Source organism: Mobula hypostoma, chromosome 26 (assembly GCF_963921235.1).
Source record: "Mobula hypostoma chromosome 26, sMobHyp1.1, whole genome shotgun sequence".
Taxonomy (NCBI): domain Eukaryota; kingdom Metazoa; phylum Chordata; class Chondrichthyes; order Myliobatiformes; family Myliobatidae; genus Mobula; species Mobula hypostoma.
In genome coordinates this window covers 36,548,590-36,568,605 of record NC_086122.1, presented here as the reverse complement: position 1 = coordinate 36,568,605, position 20,016 = coordinate 36,548,590, and the positions used below count along the sequence as shown (strand labels likewise).

Here is a 20,016-nt window from a genome sequence, read left to right as displayed (position 1 = left end):
GAACATCACCGTGACATTTTCCCTAAATAGTAATGCCCTTTAATCCCTCCTACTCTATCACACCTAAAACAACAGAATCCCGGAACACTGAGCTGCCAGTCCTGCCCTCCTGCAAGCAAGTTTTATGAATGGCTACGATGTCATAATTCTACGTGCTGATCCATGCCCTAAGCTCATCTGCTGTTCCAACAATATATCCTGCATTGAAATATATGCAGCTCAGAACATTAGTAGCATATAGGCTTAGCAACATCTTTCTCCACAACCACTCTACTATGTGTTCTAACACTCTGTTTCCCATTCCTGTGCAACTCTAGTTTAACACCCCCACCCACAGCACTAGCAAACCTTCACACTAGGAATGGGATTGGGAAGATGTATTGAAATGGGAAGCCACCAGGAGATCCTGCCTCTTGTGGTGGGCAAAGCCACGGTGCTCAATGAAGCAGTTCCCCAATCTACATCAGGTCTCGCTGATATAGAGGAGGCCACAGTTGGGAGCACTGGATACAATAGATGACTCTGGAAGACTCACAGGTGAAGCGTGGCCTCTCCTGGAAGGTCTGTTTGGGTAAATGCCCAACCTCCAGCATTTTGTGCACTTGCTGAGTTCCTCCCGCCTTTTGTGAGTGTTGCTCAAGATCTCCTGCATCTGCAGAATCTGTTGTTAGAGAACAAGTTTATTCCCTTCCTACCTGATGGCAAATTACCACTGCCCTGTTAAATTACGCCCTCTTAATTCAGCTTCATTCTTCACTCCACCTTCCCCAACCCATCACCTTCTAACTTGCCCTCTCTTCCCCTCCCCCCAACCTTTTTACTCTGGCATCTTCCCCCTTTCCTTCCAGACCCAGTGAAGGGTTTCAGCCCAAAACATCCACTATCTAATCACCTCCATAGATGCTGCCTGACCTGCTGAGTTCCTTCATTTGTGTGTGTGTGTATGTGTGTGTGTGTGTGTTGTTCTGGATTTCCTGCCTCTGCAGAATCTCTTGCGTTTATAAATTACATAACTTCAGCTCATCAGGATAAGACGGGCGTTACTGGTACAGCAGCACACCGGCTGGGTTAATGGCTGAGTGACCAGAAGCAATGGGGTGTGGAAGATGTGCTTCAATGACCAGAAAGAAGCATTCAGTAAATTACGATTTGCGCAACATCTCCGCTGTTGATAAGTAACCCTGTTGGTTTGTGCTTGGCAGATCATCAAGGACAGGATATTCACACATTTGTCACGAAATAAACTCATGTGGAATAAACTGCCTGGAGGGTTATTTGTGCTCCCTCAATACTCAACTCATGCAGCAGATTACCCTTTCTACTACCTGGATATGGGTAAGTGTGGAACTCCGGTATATACAAAGACTAAAGCTCCTACTTAGTTCCCTTTTCTTAGAGTATCCAAATACTCTGGTGTTTTCTTATAGTGGTGTCTAGTTATTGAGTCCGCTCTGATGCATTCCTTCTCAACACTAATTTTTTGCAACTTTGTGATTGCAGGTTTAACGCCCAAGAAGGAATTTACTGCGTTGATTCATGCAGTTTCACCCCTGGTCTCCCAGTCACAGCCCATCATCAAATTAATCTTGGCCCTGGCAAAATCCAAATACTGTTCACAAGTATGTAACAGATGCTGCTCCAGAGAATGCTGTTATCTTGTTTATTCCATTTCTTTTTGCCTCCTCTTCTGTTATTGACTCTTCATTCGAAGGAAGGCCATCAACATTATAAATACTAGAAAGTCTGCCGATGCCGGAAATCCAAAGCAACACATGCAAACCGCTGGAGGATCTCAGCAGGCCAGGCAGCATTCGCGGAAAGGAGTAAACAGTTGACGTTTTGGGCCGAGACCCTTCTTCAGGACTGAGAAGGAAAGGGGGAAGGAAGGGGAAGGAGGCTAGCTGGAAAGTGAGTGGTGAAGCCAGCTGGGTAGGAAAGGTAAAGGGATGGAGAAGAGGGAATCTGATAGGAGAGGAGAGTGGACCATAGGAGAAAGGGAAGGAGGAGGGGCACCTGGGGGAGGTGATAAGCAGGTGAGAAATGGTAAAAGGCCAGAATGGGGAATAGAAGAAGAGGGGAAGGGGAAGGAAAATGTTAATGGAAAGAAATTGATATTCATCCACCCACTGACATTGCTGCTTTTGACTAATGTTGAGATGCAATTTCATATCTCTTTTTCAGATATACTAAGCGCCTTTTACAACCACAGGGCGTTCCGTAAGTGTTGTGTTGTAGGAAACGTGGCAGCTAATTTTTGAACAACAGGCTCCGAGAAAGAACAACATGATAATAAGATCCTCTCTTTTGATATTCTGGGTTAAAAGATAAACATTACCCTGGTAAATTTCCCTGTTTTTTTTCTCACAAAATAGTTGTAATCTTCCATTTTTGTCTTTTGAAAGTGGAGAAGCTTTAGTTCGAAGGAGAAGCCTCCAATAGAAACCCTAGTTTTGCACGAGACGAATCAGACTGGAGTCGAAGTTGCAGCGTGGTAGGTAGTGGTTAGCACAACGCTTTACAGTAGCAGTGACCCAGGTTCAATTCCTCCCTCTGCCTGTACAGAGCTTGTATGTTCTTCCTGTGAGTGTGAGAGTTTCCTCCGGGTGCTCCGGTTTCCTCCCATGTTCCAAACACATACAGTTAGGTTTAATTGGTCATTGTAAATTGTTCCATGATTAGGGTTCAATCAGGGATTGTTGGGCAGCGAGGCTCGAGGGCCTGGGAGGTCCTGTTCTGTGTGCATCTCAAGAAATAAAGAATGTACGTAGTAGGCAAATTGTTGATGGCTGCTGGAGTGGGGTGAGGATTCTGACCCATCCAGCTTCACAGCGATTCCTATGCCCAGAAAACCCCGTGTGCTAACCCAGAAAGCATCCTATGGGTTGGAAAGGAAACAGTGTGGGAATGGGGGAAGGGACCCGGATGAGAAATGATACACAGAACGCGAAGTGTTGCTGTACAAAGACTGCTGTACTGTTCTTCTACACCAGTCACTGAAAGCAAACGTGAAGGTGCTACAAGCAATTGAGAAGGCAGATGGTATGTCAACCTGCTCCAGAGGAGTTCAAACTAGCTGCAAGGATGTATTGCTCCAGTTATACAGGTCATTGGTGAGACCACATTGTGATGTATGCAGCTTTGATCTCCTTAAATATGAAACGACAAACTTACCATTAGAGGGAAAACAATAAAGATTCACCATATTGATTCCTCTGAGGGCAGACTGCCTAAAGAGGGGAGATAGTTGGACTAAGTTAGCATTCACTACGATGTAGAAGGAGACCTTCATCTATCTGGCAGAACTGATCCTCACCCTGAACAATTTTTTTCCTTCGGCTTCTCCCACTTTCTCCAAACTTAAGGGGTAGCCATGGGCATTTGCATTGGCCCAAGTTATGCCTGCTTCGTCGTCAGCTATGTAGAATAGTTGATGCTCAAAGCCTTGCACAGTTATACTCCCCAAATCTTCCTCTGCTACATTGCCAGCTGCATTGCCGCTGTTTCATGCAGTCATGCTGAGCTTGTCAATTTTATCAACTTTGCCTCTAACTTCTACCATGTGCTTAAATTCACTTGGTCCATTTCTGACACCTCCCTCCTCTTTCTCGATCTCTCTGTCTCCATCTCTTGAGACAAACTGTTCACCGACATCTTTTATACTGATCCCCATGGTTATCTCAGCTATACCTCTTCCCCACCTACCTCCTGTAAAAATCCTCTTTCCTTTTTCTCAGTTTCTTCATCTCTGCCATATTTGTTCTCAGGATGTGGCTTTCCATTCCAAGACATCAGTGATGTCCACCTTCTTTAAAGAACGGGCTTTCCTTCCCTCTTCTATTGATGCTTCCCTCATCCGTATCTTCTGTATTTCCCATAATCCATACTCATGCCATCTTCCCACTGCCATAGTACTTCTAGAGTTCCTCTTGTCCTTACCTACCTCTGCATCCAACACATTATTGTCTGCAACTTCCACCATCTTCAAAGAGGTTCTACCACTAAACGTATCTTTACTTCCCCCACCCTCTCCACAGAGATTACTCCCTCCATGATTCCCTTGTCCGTTCGTCCCTCCCCACCAGCACTGGTCCAGACAAGCAGCCTAAGTGCTTTTCCAGCTCGTACACCTCCTCCCTCACTTCCATTCAGGGCCCCAAACAGTCCTTCCAGGAGAGGCAGCACTTCACCTGCAGATCTGCTAGGGTGGTCTTTTGTCTCTGGTGCTCCCAATACAGACTCCTCTGCAATGGTGAGACCCTTGGTAAATTAGGGGACAGCTTCATCAAGCACAACCACACCAGTCATTACAAGCGGGACTTCCCAGTGGCCAAATGTTTTAATTTTGATTCCCATTCACGTTACAACGTGTCGATCCACGGCCTCCTCTTGTGCCAAGATGAGGTCACTCTCAGGGTGGAGGAGCAACACCTTATATTTTATCTGGCTCCTCTCCAACCTGAAGACATGAATAGCAATTTCTCGTTCCAGTAAACAAACTCCACCCCTCATCCTGTTCCCCACTCTGACCTTTCACTTCTTCCCTTGGCTCCCTTCCTCCTTCCCTTTCTCGACACTCTCCTCTCTTATCAGATTCTTTCCTCTCCAGCCCTTGAACTTTCCCCACCCACCTGGCTTCGCCTATCATCCCCCAGTTATCCTCTTTCCTCTCCCCCAACATTTTTATTCTGGCATCTTCCCTCTTCCTTCTCAGTTCTGAAGAAGTGTCTCAGACCGAAACATTGACTTTTTACTCTTTTCCATAGATGCTGCCTGACCTGCTGAGTTCCTCCAGCATTGTGTGTGTGTTGCTCTGGATTTCCAGCATCTGTAGTCTTTCTTGTATTTGGAATATAGGAATATTCCAAAACCCATACAACTCTGAACAGGCTGGATGCAGGCAAGGTGTTTCCCTTGGCTGGGATGTCCAAAAACTCTCAGGTTATAGGGTAAGAGATTTAGGGCTGAATTGAGGACAACTTTTTTCACTCAGAGGAATGTGAACTTGGTGGAATTTACCGTAACAGAGGACTGTAGAGCCCAGGTCACTGAGTGTTTTTAAGGAGCTGGATACATTGTTTGATACAAAAGACATCAAAGGTGATTGGAAGAGAACATGAATATGGTATTAACATAGATGATCAGCACCGTGGCATTGATTGGTGGAGTTGGCTGAACAGGCTGAATAGCCAATGCTTTCTCCTAGTGACTACGATAATGTGCTCTGAGAGATCATTGCCAGCCAGCCAGCCTTTACTTTCAGGAAATGGACTCAATGTGGCAGTAAAACTAAATGCCACAATAAAAGGCCTGAAGTAGGAAAAAGCCCAAACTGCAGCAATGAGCATTAAACTGAAAAAACTAGGAGCACACAGGGGAGGGAGAGCGAGAGAGAGAGAGATTAGATTATGAGGACGCGCAGTCCTCTTTTATTGTCATTTAGTAATGCATGCATTAAGAAATGATACAATATTCGACCGGTGTGATATCACAGAAACACAGGACAGACCAAGACTGAAAAACTGACAAAAATCACATAATTGTAACATATAGTTACAACAGTGCAAACAATATCATAACTTGATGAAGAACAGGCCATGAGCACTGTAAAAAAGTTCAAAGTCTCTCAAAAGTCCCACATCTCACGCAGACGTGAGAAGGAAGAAAACTCTCCCTGCCATGCCCGACCACAGTCTGACGAAAACTTCGAGCTCCGATCAGCCCTCCGACACCGAGTACCGAGCGCCATCTCTGCCGAACGCTTCGACTTCAGCCTCGGTCGCCAGCAGCAGGCAAAGCCGGGGATTCTGGGGCCTTCCCTCCGGAGATTCTCGATCGCACAGTAGCAGCGGCAGTGAGCTGGGCATTTCAGAAATTTCTCCAGATGTTCCTCTGCTTCTCACGTCTGTCTCCATCAAATCAGAATTGTGTATGGCATCCTACTTACGAATACGATATCATTTCACCGGAGAGCTGTGCGCGCTGTGTCGCGCGGCCATCTTCTCCTCCCGCCGAGAGAATGAGAATGAGAGAGAGAACATGAAAAAGAGAATATGAGAGAGAGAGAATGTTAGAGAGAAAGAATGAGGGAATGTGAGACAGAGAATGTAGACAATGAGATCAAAAGAATATGAGAATGAGAAAGAAAGAGAATGAGGGCAAGAGAATGTGGAAATGAGAGAGAGAATGAGAATGAAAAAGAAAGAGAGACAATGGGAGAGAATATGAGAATGTGAGGGAATGAGAGAGACAAACTTACAACTACTTTCTAATAAATTATCACAGACCTGAAAAGTAAAATTCTATTTCTTCCTGGTGCGTTAAACCTTTCCAGTGTGTTCTGCTTTGTTTCAGATCTACAGCATCTGCATTATTTTATTTTTGACTGTTTGGCCTGAAAATCCAATACGTGCTATAAATACAACCTGATTCTATATAATCTTTATCAATGACTTTCATTTTTCTCACCCTAGATAATCATCTTGTGGAACTGTGACAAACCATTAGTGCCCAAGAATAAATGGCCCGCAACGAGAATGCCTCTGATAGTTATAAAGGGAAGCCGTAAGGTAAGAAAATCAGGGATGCTGTTTAATGAAGATTCTGAAAATCCAACACCTTTCAGACTCTGGCAGTACAGGATTAGCAGATTCTCTAGACTGTCAGAGGTGCTCCTACTAATAGCAAGTTCAGCTTTATTTCACTATTTCTCTTGTTGCACACTAATATATTAACGAATTGCTGTGAATTCAGTGAGTTTAAATGGAAGAAGGAACTACACAATCACTCCAGACCTAGCCACAGACTTCACTCACAGTCCAGGACCCCCAGATCACACTCCAGAATACTGAGTGAGTCAAATGCTGAACCGTCAGGAGTTTCAAACCATAAGATGCCAGATTATCAAAGTTTTACTGGTGTGTTAGTACTGTAGGACATTAAATAACCAGTGCTGCTCCATATCACTTCCTACCATGGCATGGACCATAGGATACAGGAGCAGAATTAGGCCATTCAGCCCATCGAGTCTGCTCCATCATTTCATCATGGTTGATCCATTTCCCTCTCAGCCCCAATCTCCTACCTTCTCCCCGAATCTCTTCATGCCCTGACCAAACAATCTCTGCCTTAAATATACCCAGACTTGGCCTCCACAGCCACTTGTTGCAATAAATTCCACAGATTCACCACTCTCTGGTGAAAGGAATTCCTCCTCATCTCCATTCTAAAAGTTCACTCCATCTGAGCTGGGTCCTCTGGTCTTAGACTCTGCCATCCTCTCTGCATCCACTTTCTCGAGGTCTTGATGAGCTGTGATGTGAGGCATTTATTGAAGAATAGATATTGATCTTCGTTACAAAACAGGAGAGAGAGAGAGTGTTGCAGAGGAGTGCATGAAATTCCAAACATGATATGTTAAAATAGCAAAGGGATTTTGACGGAGTCAGACAGGAGGGGATAATTCTGATATTCCTAATACCAGTCTCTGGCGCAGTTGACCCAAGAAAGTGGATGGCTGTTTGAGAATGCTGAAATCCTCTGAGAAGGATAGTCATCTCTTCTGTCACTGTTGAATTTTCTTTCCATTGTTGCTAAAATTAAGAGTGAATCCTAATTGAATGAGAGAACTTGGACCTTTCCTTTCTTTTGGACCATTTCACACCATTACGTTGTTCACAGTCAATGGCTGAAAATTTACACACTCACAGGACCTGACTGATTCCAACTCTAGTTCAGACCTCAACCACTTCCACCTCCTGGTCAAGACCTTTCTCTCTGCCCTTGGGTCTGATGACTCCCTTTCTTGCATCACTAATCCACACCAACCCCAGTCTCTCCGTCTCCTCTCTACCACCCTTCATTCCTCAGAGCCCCATTCTCCCACCCACTCCACTTTCCCTGGGCATGCCAATCTTCCCTTCTCCTTTGACTCCTCCAACTTTCTACCCTCGCCTGACCCTATCTGTAATCCCTATTGTGTCTTCACATCCCCTCTGAACTTCCCTTCCCTGAGGCAAAACGTTTGTCCTGAGCAAGGGCCTTACATTTGTCCACTGCACCCGCACCTCGGTAATTTCCATCTCACCATGATGCTGAGATCTTCTTCTGTCACTTCTGTCTCCAAGCCTACTTCCTTGGCAATTCCCCACCCCATGCGTTCACTCCTTCCCCCATCTTCATCCCTCCTCCTCTTCTTGGATACTCCACTCCTACCCACTCAGACAGGAGGTTCCTAGAGTTTTTGCAATGATTTAAATTAGTCATCACGTACAGTATGCATCGTACAGAGGAAATTATATAATCCCATCCTTCTGGCCAGCTATATTTTTATTTATTTCTTTTTCATTTAGAGATAAGTGTGGAAAACACACTTCCAGTTCTTCAAGTCATGCTCTGCTGGCACGACCCCTGATTTATCCCTGACCTAATCACGAGACAGTTTACAATGACCAATTAACCTACTAAGCGGTACATCTTTGGACTGTGGGAGGAAACAGGAGCACCCAGAGAATATCCACGTGTTCCACTGGGAGGACATACAAACTCCCTACAATGGCCATTGGAATTGAACTCTGGATTCCAATGCCATGAGCTGTAAAACCATCGCACTAACCCCTATACTGTGGCTTTCATTATCACTTGGAGACTGTTAAGGAAATAAGTACCCTAGATTTAGTTTTAAATAATTCAACACTAAATTCAAAGTGAATCAACATCCAGTATCACAAAGGTGTAAATAATTCAGAACAGAAACTGCTAATGAACAAACATCATTGAGATCAAAGTGAGCTTCCTTCTTACAAAATTGTGATTCAGTGGAATCAGTTTCCAACTAAAACATTGTGCCAATTAACACCTTTTTTAAAAAAACGAGATGAATATTTGAGTAGGAGTGATTAAGTCTTAGTGGTTCCACATTGATTCCATAGAAACACATCAACAGGAAGACAAGCTGTCAGAGATAAATATAGCTGTGATTTTGATGCTTTGCTTGATTCTCATTTGAATCTGAGAGGACCTTATGTTCAAGGGTAGATTTCTGTTGTGCTGCACTTCGGGATCAGAGGGGCCTGGGTATTCAGTCCCATGGTACCATGTTTTTGTATGCTAATAAACCATCTTGCACAGAAAAAGTTATTTGTGAAAATCAGGAGCTTGTTGTGCGTTGAACATATCATTGGGTTGGAAATAATTCAGAAAATGTGTAGCTCAGACAGTCGATGACCGGGTTGAGTTGTTCTCCGATTTTGGCAATTTACCCCCAAAAGTTTTGTCACCATACGGACAGACATCATCGCTGTTAATTGCGGTATATCTGCCCAGTGCAGGGCCTTTATATACCTATCAATCAGCTAATTTATCGTCATTACACAAACTCTATTTTGATGCAAGGAGGAAGCTTCCTCACTGATTGGTTGTGTGGCAAACTTTGTGTGTTGTGATCTGGAATGTTGCCCACATTGAATCAAGATCTACATGTCTATCCACAGAATTGTTCACGGAAAACTACGCTCCTAGGAATTCTCTTGCATGCTGTGTGCTTGCTTTCGCCACGACTTTCACTGATGCCCAGTCGAACATGTGCCCCTCTTGATCTTCTGGGTAGAGACTAGAAAGAGTTGGCCATCCTGCTTTACAGCCAGTTGACCTTGACATTTCCTAGAAGCATGGGTTTCCACAAACAATTCTGTAAACAGACGCTTAGGGCCAGATCCCGTTTCTGAGCCAAGGCAGGCGAGACATTCCAGATCACAACACAGGAAGTTTACCACACAACCAATCAGCAATGAGATTTCCTCCCTACATCACAACTGATTTTCCGTAATGATGACCAATCAGTTGATTGATAAGTATATAAAGGCCAAGCATTCGGAGGACACACCACATTTAAGAGCGCACTGACAGTCTCTCCTCGTATGGTGTCAAAATGTTTGCAAGTAAATTATCAAGATCAGAGAAGAACTCAACCCAAGCATATCATTGCTAGATACTTTGGACATGTGCAGCCCATCTAATGATGTGCAGCGAGTGCTTTGTCATCGGCACGGGTGCCACATGTTAGTGTGTCACTATTACAGCTTGTGGCTTCAGAGTTCAGAGTTCAATTCCAGCACCTTCTGTAAGGAGTTTATACACCCTCCCAGTCATTGCATGGGTTTCCCCTGGGTGCTTCGGTTTCCTCCCACAGTCCAAAGACGTACTAGTTAGTAGGTTAATTGGTCAATGTCAATGGCCCTGCGATTAGAATTAAATTGGTGGGTTGCTGGGCGACGTGGGACATTGGGCTGGAAGAGCTCTTTCCACACTGTACAGTATCTCTGAAATAAATAAATAAATCACATCCTTGCTATTCTGCGGCTTCACCCTCACGATCCCAGTAATGCTGAGGAACACACACAAAATGCTGGAGGAACTCAGAGGTCAGCATCTATGGAGAGGAGTAAACGGTCAACACTTTGGGCCAAGACCCCTTCACCAGGACTGGAAAGGAAATGGGGAAGAGCTGGAATAAGGGAGGGGATGGACTGCCAACTGGAAGGTGATAGGTGAAGCCAGGTGAGGGGGAGGACGGATGGGTGGGGGAGGGGTATACGAAGTGAGAAGCTGGGAGCTGATAGGTGGGAAAGGTAAAGGGCTGAAGAAGAAGGAATCTGATAGGAGAGGAGAGCCGGACCGAGGGAGAAAGGGAAAGAGGTGATAAGCAGGTGAGAAGAAGGGATGAGAGGGCAGCTAGAATGGGGAAATAAAAAAAAAGAAGGGGGAAGGGGTAAAAATTACCAAAAGTTCGAGAAATCAGTGTACATGTTGACAAATTAGAGACTACCCAGATGGAATATGAGGTGTTGCTCACCTAACCTAAAAGTGTCCTCGTCATGCCAGTGGAGGAGGTCATGGACCTGTAATATTGACCAAAACATTATCTACCGCTTCCAAACCCTGACTGATTTAGTCCTCATCCGGCAACCAGTGAGTACAACCCACTCATACCACCATCACTGACTGGACTGCATCCACACTGATTACCAATTACACCCCTAATGACATCTCAGACCTATGATAACTGTTGGATGTGGTCTTTCATTGATTCTGTTGTGTTTCTGCTGCGAGAAAATGAGTCTCAGGGCAGCATATGGTAACATATTTCATCAGCAACACATCATTATGTGCCATGCTGTGCCTGGGTAGTGGGTCGAGATACATCACTACCAAAAAATTACTTCTTCCCTCCACTAGCCTGCAGGTCTCCCTTGGGTAAGGTGTAGCGCCTGCTTAGACCCCCTAATCAAGGTCACGTGAAGCCACGGGAGCAGGTGGTGGACATTTGTACGAGCAGCTGGTGCATATCACATGTCCTGGTTATGCGGCCTCTGATGCCAGGCAGACAATCTCTGAAAAGTATTGATAATGTTTGGCGGGGGGGGGGGAGGTCACCCGTCTTGTAAAGACACTGCTCAGAAGAAGGCAATGGCAAACCAATTCCATAGAAAAATTTGCCAAGAATAATCATGGTCATGGTTAGACCATAATCGCCTGTGACATGTATGTACTTTGATAATCAATCTACTGTGAACTTTGACTGCAGCCTTGTCTCCTCGGTTTCTCGGACAACCAGTCTTCACCCCATCCCCCCTCACCCAGCTAATGGTAAAGCATTGCTAGTATAATCCCACAATGTAAATCAATCTCTGTAAGTCCTATTTATTTATCTACTTAGAGTTACAACACGGTGACAGGTCCTTCCGGTCCAACGAGCCTGCGCTGCCCAATTACACCCATGTGTCTAATTAACCTACTCACCCAGGACACGTTTCGAATGTGGGAGGAAACCAGAGCACCCAAAGGAAACCCACACATGGGGAGAACATGCAAGCAGGTGGTGGCAGGATTTGAACTTGGTATTGCTGGCGCCGTAATAGTTAATACCACTTTTCTTACTTTCTCTATCATCATCATCATTATGTGCCATGTTGTATGACGTAGGCGATCATGGTCTTTGGCAGTTCTTGCTACAAAAGTGAATTGCCATTACCATCTTCTGGGCAGTGCTTTTACAAGACAGGTGACTCCAGCCATTATCAATACTCTTCAGAGACTGTCTGCACAGAGCCAGTGGTCGCATAACCGGGACTTGTGACGTGCACCAGCCGCTGATATGACCATCCACCTCCTGCCCCCGTGGCTTCATGTGACACTGATTTGTGGGGAGGGGTGGAGAGGTGCAGCTAACCAGGTGCTACACCTTGCCCAAGGGTGACCTACAGGCTAGCGGAGGGAAGGAGTGCCCTACACCTCCTTTGGTAGAGACGTATCTCCTCCCTCCCACCCGCCCACTCTCTCCAGGTACTCGTTAAATCCCAGTGCTGTTTATTCTCTATGCTCTTTAATACCACTTTCAATCAAGTTCCATTTTCTTGCCTTTTAATGTCCCTCCAAATCACATGTTGCTTGGATTTCCAGCATCTGCTGATTTTCTCTTGTTTCACATCTTTCTCTGTTTTGCTTTCTGAATTAGTCTAATTTCACCCTCCACATCCCTTAATATCTCATTCATGCCAATTCCACTCTTCTGCCCACTCGTCCTACCTTTAATGGATCTTTTTCTCTCCAAGGAACCGTCCTTTGGAAGAATTTGCGGGCTCTGCCTCTGCAGTGCTTTGTGGGAGAGAATTCCATGTTGCAGCCACCCACATGAACAAAGAAATATCTCCTAACGTTATTACTGTCCTGCTGAGAAAGTTATCAGCACTTACATTATCACAACCCTCTATTATCTCGAACTAATTTGGATCACAACTCGAAATGAAATAATTTTTGTGCTGTTGGAGAAGTGATGGAGGCAGTTGGACTAATTGGATAGCAGCTCCAAAGGCTTAAACGTAGACATGCTGTGCCAAATGATCTGCTCCATATCAAGTCATCCCTAATCTAACCTTCGCTGTGTCAGCAGAACGAATGCCCTAACATTTAGAGTGTCTCTTCGTAGCTGTAGCCATTCATTTCCTACTGAGGTTTGCAAGTTTGTACTTAACCTTTTCTCATTCCTTTTAGATCCTTACTGTTTTGGAACAAATTGCTTCTGGTCTTTAGAAAGAACAAGTATTTTCTTGTTCCCTGCTTTACATGTCATTCATAATAGTGTTTGGTTTTATAATTCATTGGGTGATTGGATCTTGATAATTGCTGTAATCATATTGCAGCACATAAAATATGCATTAACTGCATACATTAATAATATTTGGTTATGAATAAATTAATGAACATTCCAGCTGCTGTGATTAATATTTGCCTGCAGAGACAAGTCTTTGTACTTAATATCACTTTCTCAATATCACATCAGCACTAGCTGGTTTATGTGACAAGGCAGCCATTGACAGAGCCTCACTTTATCTGACCCCCTTGGTTAATGATAGGGGTCCACGGAATAGAAAGGGTTGGGAACCCCTGTTTTAACCAAACTGCTGGTTCCATGCTGTTTGCCCTAGGGTTGCTTTTATTCTCAGATATTTACCTTCACTGCATTTCCTTGCAATGAGCTCACTGACATCGCCAACCCCTTCATTCATTCATTCCTTGCAGCTTAGATTTGATCAGCTTTTCCTCACATCAAGGTTGAGGAACCACTGTGCCATTAACACACACACACACGTCACGATCTGTATAGTCAGTATAAACATCTTAGCCTACTAACTTGCTTGGGCCCTTAGCTGCCAATGGAGCATAGGCCATCAGTGACCTCCCACCTCCCTCGTCCCCTGAAGTTGATGGTATGGATGGAGTTCATCAATGCTTCTGCAATCCATTGCATCCACTGTACAGGGGATTGGTCCGTACACCTTCACCAGAGACACGTTGGCCGGCCTTACCCATTTCCACCTCACGAAGGGGATGTACGGTTGGACTTTGAGTGGCAAACATCTTGCCATTGAACCATGTATTTTACCAGGGGTCTTGCTGATGAATCTAACAAGAGCACTTTTGTATGGCCATTTTTACCTTTTAGTTAATACCTCAGGCGGTGCATAAGGCCAGAAGACATGGGAGCTGAATTAGGCCATTCGGCCCATTGATTCTGCTCCGCCATTTCATCATGGCTGATCCATTTCCCTCTCAACCCCATTCTCCTGCCTTCTCCCCATCACCTTTCATGCCCTGAATAATCAAAAACCTAACAACCTCTGCCTTAAATGTGACCTGGCCTCCAAGTCCACCTGTAGCAATGAATCCCATGGATTCACCGCCCTCCAACTAGACGATCATTCAGATACATTTAAAGGGAAGAATTAGAATGCCATGTTAACAGACTGATATGAATTATGAACATGTAGCATCTCAACATTTGCATAGACTAGTCGGTATAGAGATCTGATTAATGTGCCAGACGCTCTATAAATTGCATCTACACTCAGTAGCCACTTTTAACCATCTCCAGAGTTTACCAAGAATGGTGCCAAAAACGAAATCATCCAGTGAGCAGCAGTTCTGTGGGTGAAACTGCCTCATTAATGAGAGAGGTCAGAGGAGAATGGCCAGACTGGTTCAAGCTGACAGGAATGTCGTACGTGCTGGCAGTCCTGAAGAAGGGTCTTGGCCCAAAAGGTTGACTGTTTATCAATTTCCAAAGATGCTGCCTGACCTACTGAGTTCCTCCAGCATTTGGTGTGTGCTACAGTGGCCATTTTATTAGGTACAAGAGTGGAACCCAGTGTGGTCTTCCACTGCTGTAACCCATCCATGTCAAGATTCAATGTGTTCAATCAGAGATGCTCTTCTGTATGTAACAGTTGTAATGCATGGTTATTTAAGTTACTGTCACCTTCCTGTTAGCTTGTACCAGTCTGGCTATTCTCCTCTAACCTCTCTCATTAACAAGGTTTTTCCACCCAGAGAACTGTCACTCATTTGATGAGTTTGTTCTCGCACCAATCTCTGTAAATCTAGAGACTGTTACGCGTGAAAATCCCAGGAGATCAGCAGTTTCTGAAATACTGAAACCATCCCATCTGGCACCAACAATCATTCCACAGTCGGAGTCACTAAAATCACATTTCTTCCCCTTTCTGGTGTTTGGTCTGAACAACAACTGAACCTCGTAACCAAGTCTGCATGCGTTTATGTAGTGAGTCACTGCCGCGTGATTGGCTGATTAGATATTTGCATTAATGAAGTGGCCACTTCACTATGAGTACATCCTTTGCATTTTGTGTGCCAAGGAATCTGGTTAAAGTGAACAAACATTGTGTGCACAGAGACAGTATAATGCTTGAGTGCACATGTACATACTTCCCCACATGTACCGTATAAACAAACGGGGCTCAAGCAGAACCTCCTTGGACACTGCATAAAGCAGGAAGTGTATTTCCAGGCTTGCAGGTAATCCGTTACTATCCCAAATATATTATTAACCTTTATATAGTTTGTACACAGCCTCTAATGGAAATGTGTAGACTATGTACAGAGGATGAAGTTCATAAGATGTTTACATGCTGTGCAGTTTCTAAGCAAAATGTATTTAGACTTTGTAACTTCTATTTGCAAAGTGCATTTGTACAGGAAATGCTTTTTGACTGAATATAAAATGAGGGTCCTTGTGCAAAGAAATCTACATTAATGCTGACCAAAAGCCTTTAGAGTTAAAAAATGTTTTGTGCCAAACACTAAATGATTTTAAAATAATTTAAATAGTTTGTTAGGTGCAGTTTGAAAGGGATTTTTATTATTTACACGATACAGTTCAGGTTAGTGGTAAAGGGGAGGAGGATGTGAAAGATGAATGGGAAGTGCATGATTAAGGATCCCTGGATCCACACACCCAACGTCAGTCCATCACACCCATCGTCTGTCCATCACACCCAACGTCAGTCCATCACACCCAACGTCAGTCCATCACACCCAACGTCTGTCCATCACACCCATCGTCTGTCCATCACACCCAACGTCAGTCCATCACACCCAACGTCTGTCCATCACACCCACGGTCTGTCCATCACACCCACGGTCAGTCCATCACACCCATCGCCTGTCCATCACACCCAACGTCTGTCCATCACACCCGTCGTCTGTCCATCACACCCGTCGTCTGTCCATCACACCCGTCGTCTGTCCCATCACACCTATCCAATGTCAGTCCATCACACCCGTCGTCTGTCCCATCACACCTATCCAATGTCAGTCCATCACACCCAACGTCAGTCCATCACACCCATCGTCTGTCCATCACACCCGTCGTCTGTCCCATCACACCCAACGTCTGTTCATCACACCTATCCAATGTCAGTCCATCACACCCAACATCTGTCCATCACACCCAACGTCTGTCCATCACACCCGTCGTCTGCCCATCACACCCAACGTCTGTCCATCACACCCAACGTCTGTCCATCACACCCGTCGTCTGTCCATCACACCCGTCGTCTGTCCATCACACCCGTCGTCTGTCTCACCACACCTATCCAATGTCAGTCCATCACACCCAACGTCAGTCCATCACACCCATCGTCTGTCCATCACACCCATCGTCTGTCCATCACACCCGTCGTCTGTCCCATCACACCCAACGTCTGTTCATCACACCTATCCAATGTCAGTCCATCACACCCAACATCTGTCCATCACACCCAACGTCTGTCCATCACACCCGTCGTCTGCCCATCACACCCAACGTCTGCCCATCACACCCAACATCTGTCCATCACACCCAACGTCAGTCCATCACACCCATCGTCAGTCCATCACACCCAACGTCTGTCCATCACACCCATCGTCTGTCCATCACACCCACGGTCTGTCCATCACACCCACGGTCAGTCCATCACACCCAACGTCAGTCCATCACACCCACCGTCAGTCCATCACACCCAACGTCAGTCCATCACACCCATCGCATGTCCATCACACCCAACGTCTGTCCATCACACCCGTCGTCTGTCCCATCACACCTATCCAATGTCAGTCCATCACACCCGTCGTCTGTCCCATCACACCTATCCAATGTCAGTCCATCACACCCAACGTCAGTCCATCACACCCATCGTCTGTCCATCACACCCATCGTCTGTCCATCACACCCGTCGTCTGTCCCATCACACCCAACGTCTGTTCATCACACCTATCCAATGTCAGTCCATCACACCCAACATCTGTCCATCACACCCAACGTCTGTCCATCACACCCGTCGTCTGCCCATCACACCCGTCGTCTGCCCATCACACCCATCGTCTGTCCATCACACCCATCGTCTGTCCATCACACCCGTCGTCTGTCCCATCACACCCAACGTCTGTTCATCACACCTATCCAATGTCAGTCCATCACACCCAACATCTGTCCATCACACCCAACGTCTGTCCATCACACCCGTCGTCTGCCCATCACACCCAACGTCTGTCCATCACACCCGTCGTCTGTCCATCACACCCGTCGTCTGTCTCACCACACCTATCCAAAGTCAGTCCATCACACCCATCCAATGTCAGTCCATCACGCCCACCGTCAGTCCATCACACCCACCGTCTGTCCATCACACCCGTCATCTGTCCATCACACTGTCCATCACGCCTATGCAACGTCTGTCCATCACACCCATCGTCTGTCCATCACACCCAACGTCTGTCCATCACACCCGTCGTCTGTCCATCACACCTGTCATCTGTCCATCACACCCATCGCCTGTCCATCACACCTATGCAACGTCTATCACACCCAACGTTTGTCCATCACACCCATCCTCTGTCCATCACACTGTCCATCACGCCTATGCAACGTCTGTCCATCACACCCAACGTCTGTCCATCACACCCAACGTCAGTCCATCACACCAACGTCTGTCCATCACACCGTCTGTCCATCACACCCAACGTCTGTCCATCACACCCATCGCCTGTCCATCACAACTGTCCATCACACCTATGCAACGTCTGTCCATCACACACAACGTTTATCCATCACACCTATCCAAAGTCTGTCCATCACACCCAGCACCTGTCCATCACACCCAACGCCTGTCCATCGCACCCATCGTCTGTCCATCACACCCATCGTCTGTCCATCACACCCATCACCTGTCCATCACACCTGTCCATCAAACCTATGCAACGTCTATCACACCAACGTCTGTCCATCACACCGTCTGTCCATCACACCCAACGTCTGTCCATCACACCCATCGCCTGTCCATCACAACTGTCCATCACACCTATGCAACGTCTGTCCATCACACACAACGTTTATCCATCACACCTATCCAAAGTCTGTCCATCACACCCAACGCCTGTCCATCGCACCCATCCTCTGTCCATCACACCAACGTCTGTCCATCACACCCAACGTCTGTCCATCACATATAACGTCAGTCCATCACACCCAACATCAGTCCATCACACCCAACGTCTGTCCATCACACCCAACGTCAGTCCATCACACCCATCGTCAGTCCATCACACCCAACGTCTGTCCATCACACCCAACGTCTGTCCATCACACCCAACGTCAGTCCATCACACCCGTCAGTCCATCACACCCATCGTCTGTCCATCACACCCAACGTCTGTCCATCACACCCAAAGTCAATCCATCACCCCAACGTCTGTCCATCACACCCAACGTCAGCCCATCACACCCATCGTCAGTCCATCACACCCAACGTCTGTCCATCACACCCAACGTCAGTCCATCACACCCATCGTCTGTCCATCACACCCAACGTCTGTCCATCACACCCAACGTCAGTCCATCACACCCAATGTCTGTCCATCACACCCATGGTCAGTCCATCACACCCAACGTCAGTCCATCACACCCAACGTCAGTCCATCACACCCAACGTCAGTCCATCACACCCGTCATCTGTCCATCACACCCATCGCCTGTCCATCACACCTGTCCATCACACCTATACAACGTCTATCACACCCAATGTCAGTCCATCACACCCAACATCTGTCCATCACACCTATGCAACGTCTGTCCATCACACACGTTTATCCATCACACCTATCCAAAGTCTGTCCATCACACCCAGTGCCTGTCCATCACACCCAACGCCTGTCCATCACACCCATCGTCTGTCCATCACACCCATCGTCTGTCCATCACACCTATGCAACGTCTATCACACCCAACATCTGTCCATCACACCCATCCTCTGTCCATCACACTGTCCATCACGCCTATGCAACGTCTGTCCATCACACCCATCGTCTGTCCATCACACCCAACGTCTGTCCATCACACCCATCGCCTGTCCATCACACCTATGCAGCGTCTGTCCATCACACACAACGTTTATCCATCACACCTATCCAAAGTCTGTCCATCACACCCAGTGCCTGTCCATCACACCCAACGCCTGTCCATCACACCCATCGTCTGTCCATCACACCCATCGTCTGTCCATCACACCTATGCAACGTCTATCACACCCAACATCTGTCCATCACACCCATCCTCTGTCCATCACACTGTCCATCACGCCTATGCAACGTCTGTCCATCACACCCATCGTCTGTCCATCACACCCAACGTCTGTCCATCACACCCATCGTCTGTCCATCACACCCGTCATCTGTCCATCACACCCGTCATCTGTCCATCACACCCATCGCCTGTCCATCACACCTGTCCATCACACCTATGCAACGTCTATCACACCCAACGTCTGTCCATCACACCCATCCTCTGTCCATCACGCCTATGCAACGTCTGTCCATCACACCCAACGTCTGTCCATCACACCCAACGTCTGTCCATCACACCCAACGTCAGTCCATCACACCAACGTCTGTCCATCACACCCAACGTTAGTCCATCACACCCAACGTCGGTCCATCACACCCATCGCCTGTCCATCACACCCATCACTTGTCCATCACACCTGTCCATCACACCTATGCAACGTCTATCACACCCGTCTGTCCATCACACCCATCCTCTGTCCATCACACCTATGCAACGTCTGTCCATCACACACAACGTTTATCCATCACACCTATCCAAAGTCTGTCCATCACACCCAGCGCCTG

The 20,016-nt window shown here is 46.4% G+C and overlaps 1 protein-coding gene across 1 annotated transcript in view; it reads left to right on the top strand.

Moving 5' to 3' along the window:
- Nucleotides 1–20,016, top strand: part of LOC134338127 (exostosin-1-like) — a 354,420-nt gene that overhangs the window by 300,595 nt on the left and 33,809 nt on the right. Inside the window, exons 5-7 of the mRNA XM_063033681.1 lie at nucleotides 1,203–1,335; nucleotides 1,501–1,619; nucleotides 6,471–6,566. Of these exons, the coding sequence (XP_062889751.1) occupies nucleotides 1,203–1,335; nucleotides 1,501–1,619; nucleotides 6,471–6,566 (348 nt within the window). The remainder of the gene's footprint in view (nucleotides 1–1,202; nucleotides 1,336–1,500; nucleotides 1,620–6,470; nucleotides 6,567–20,016) is intronic.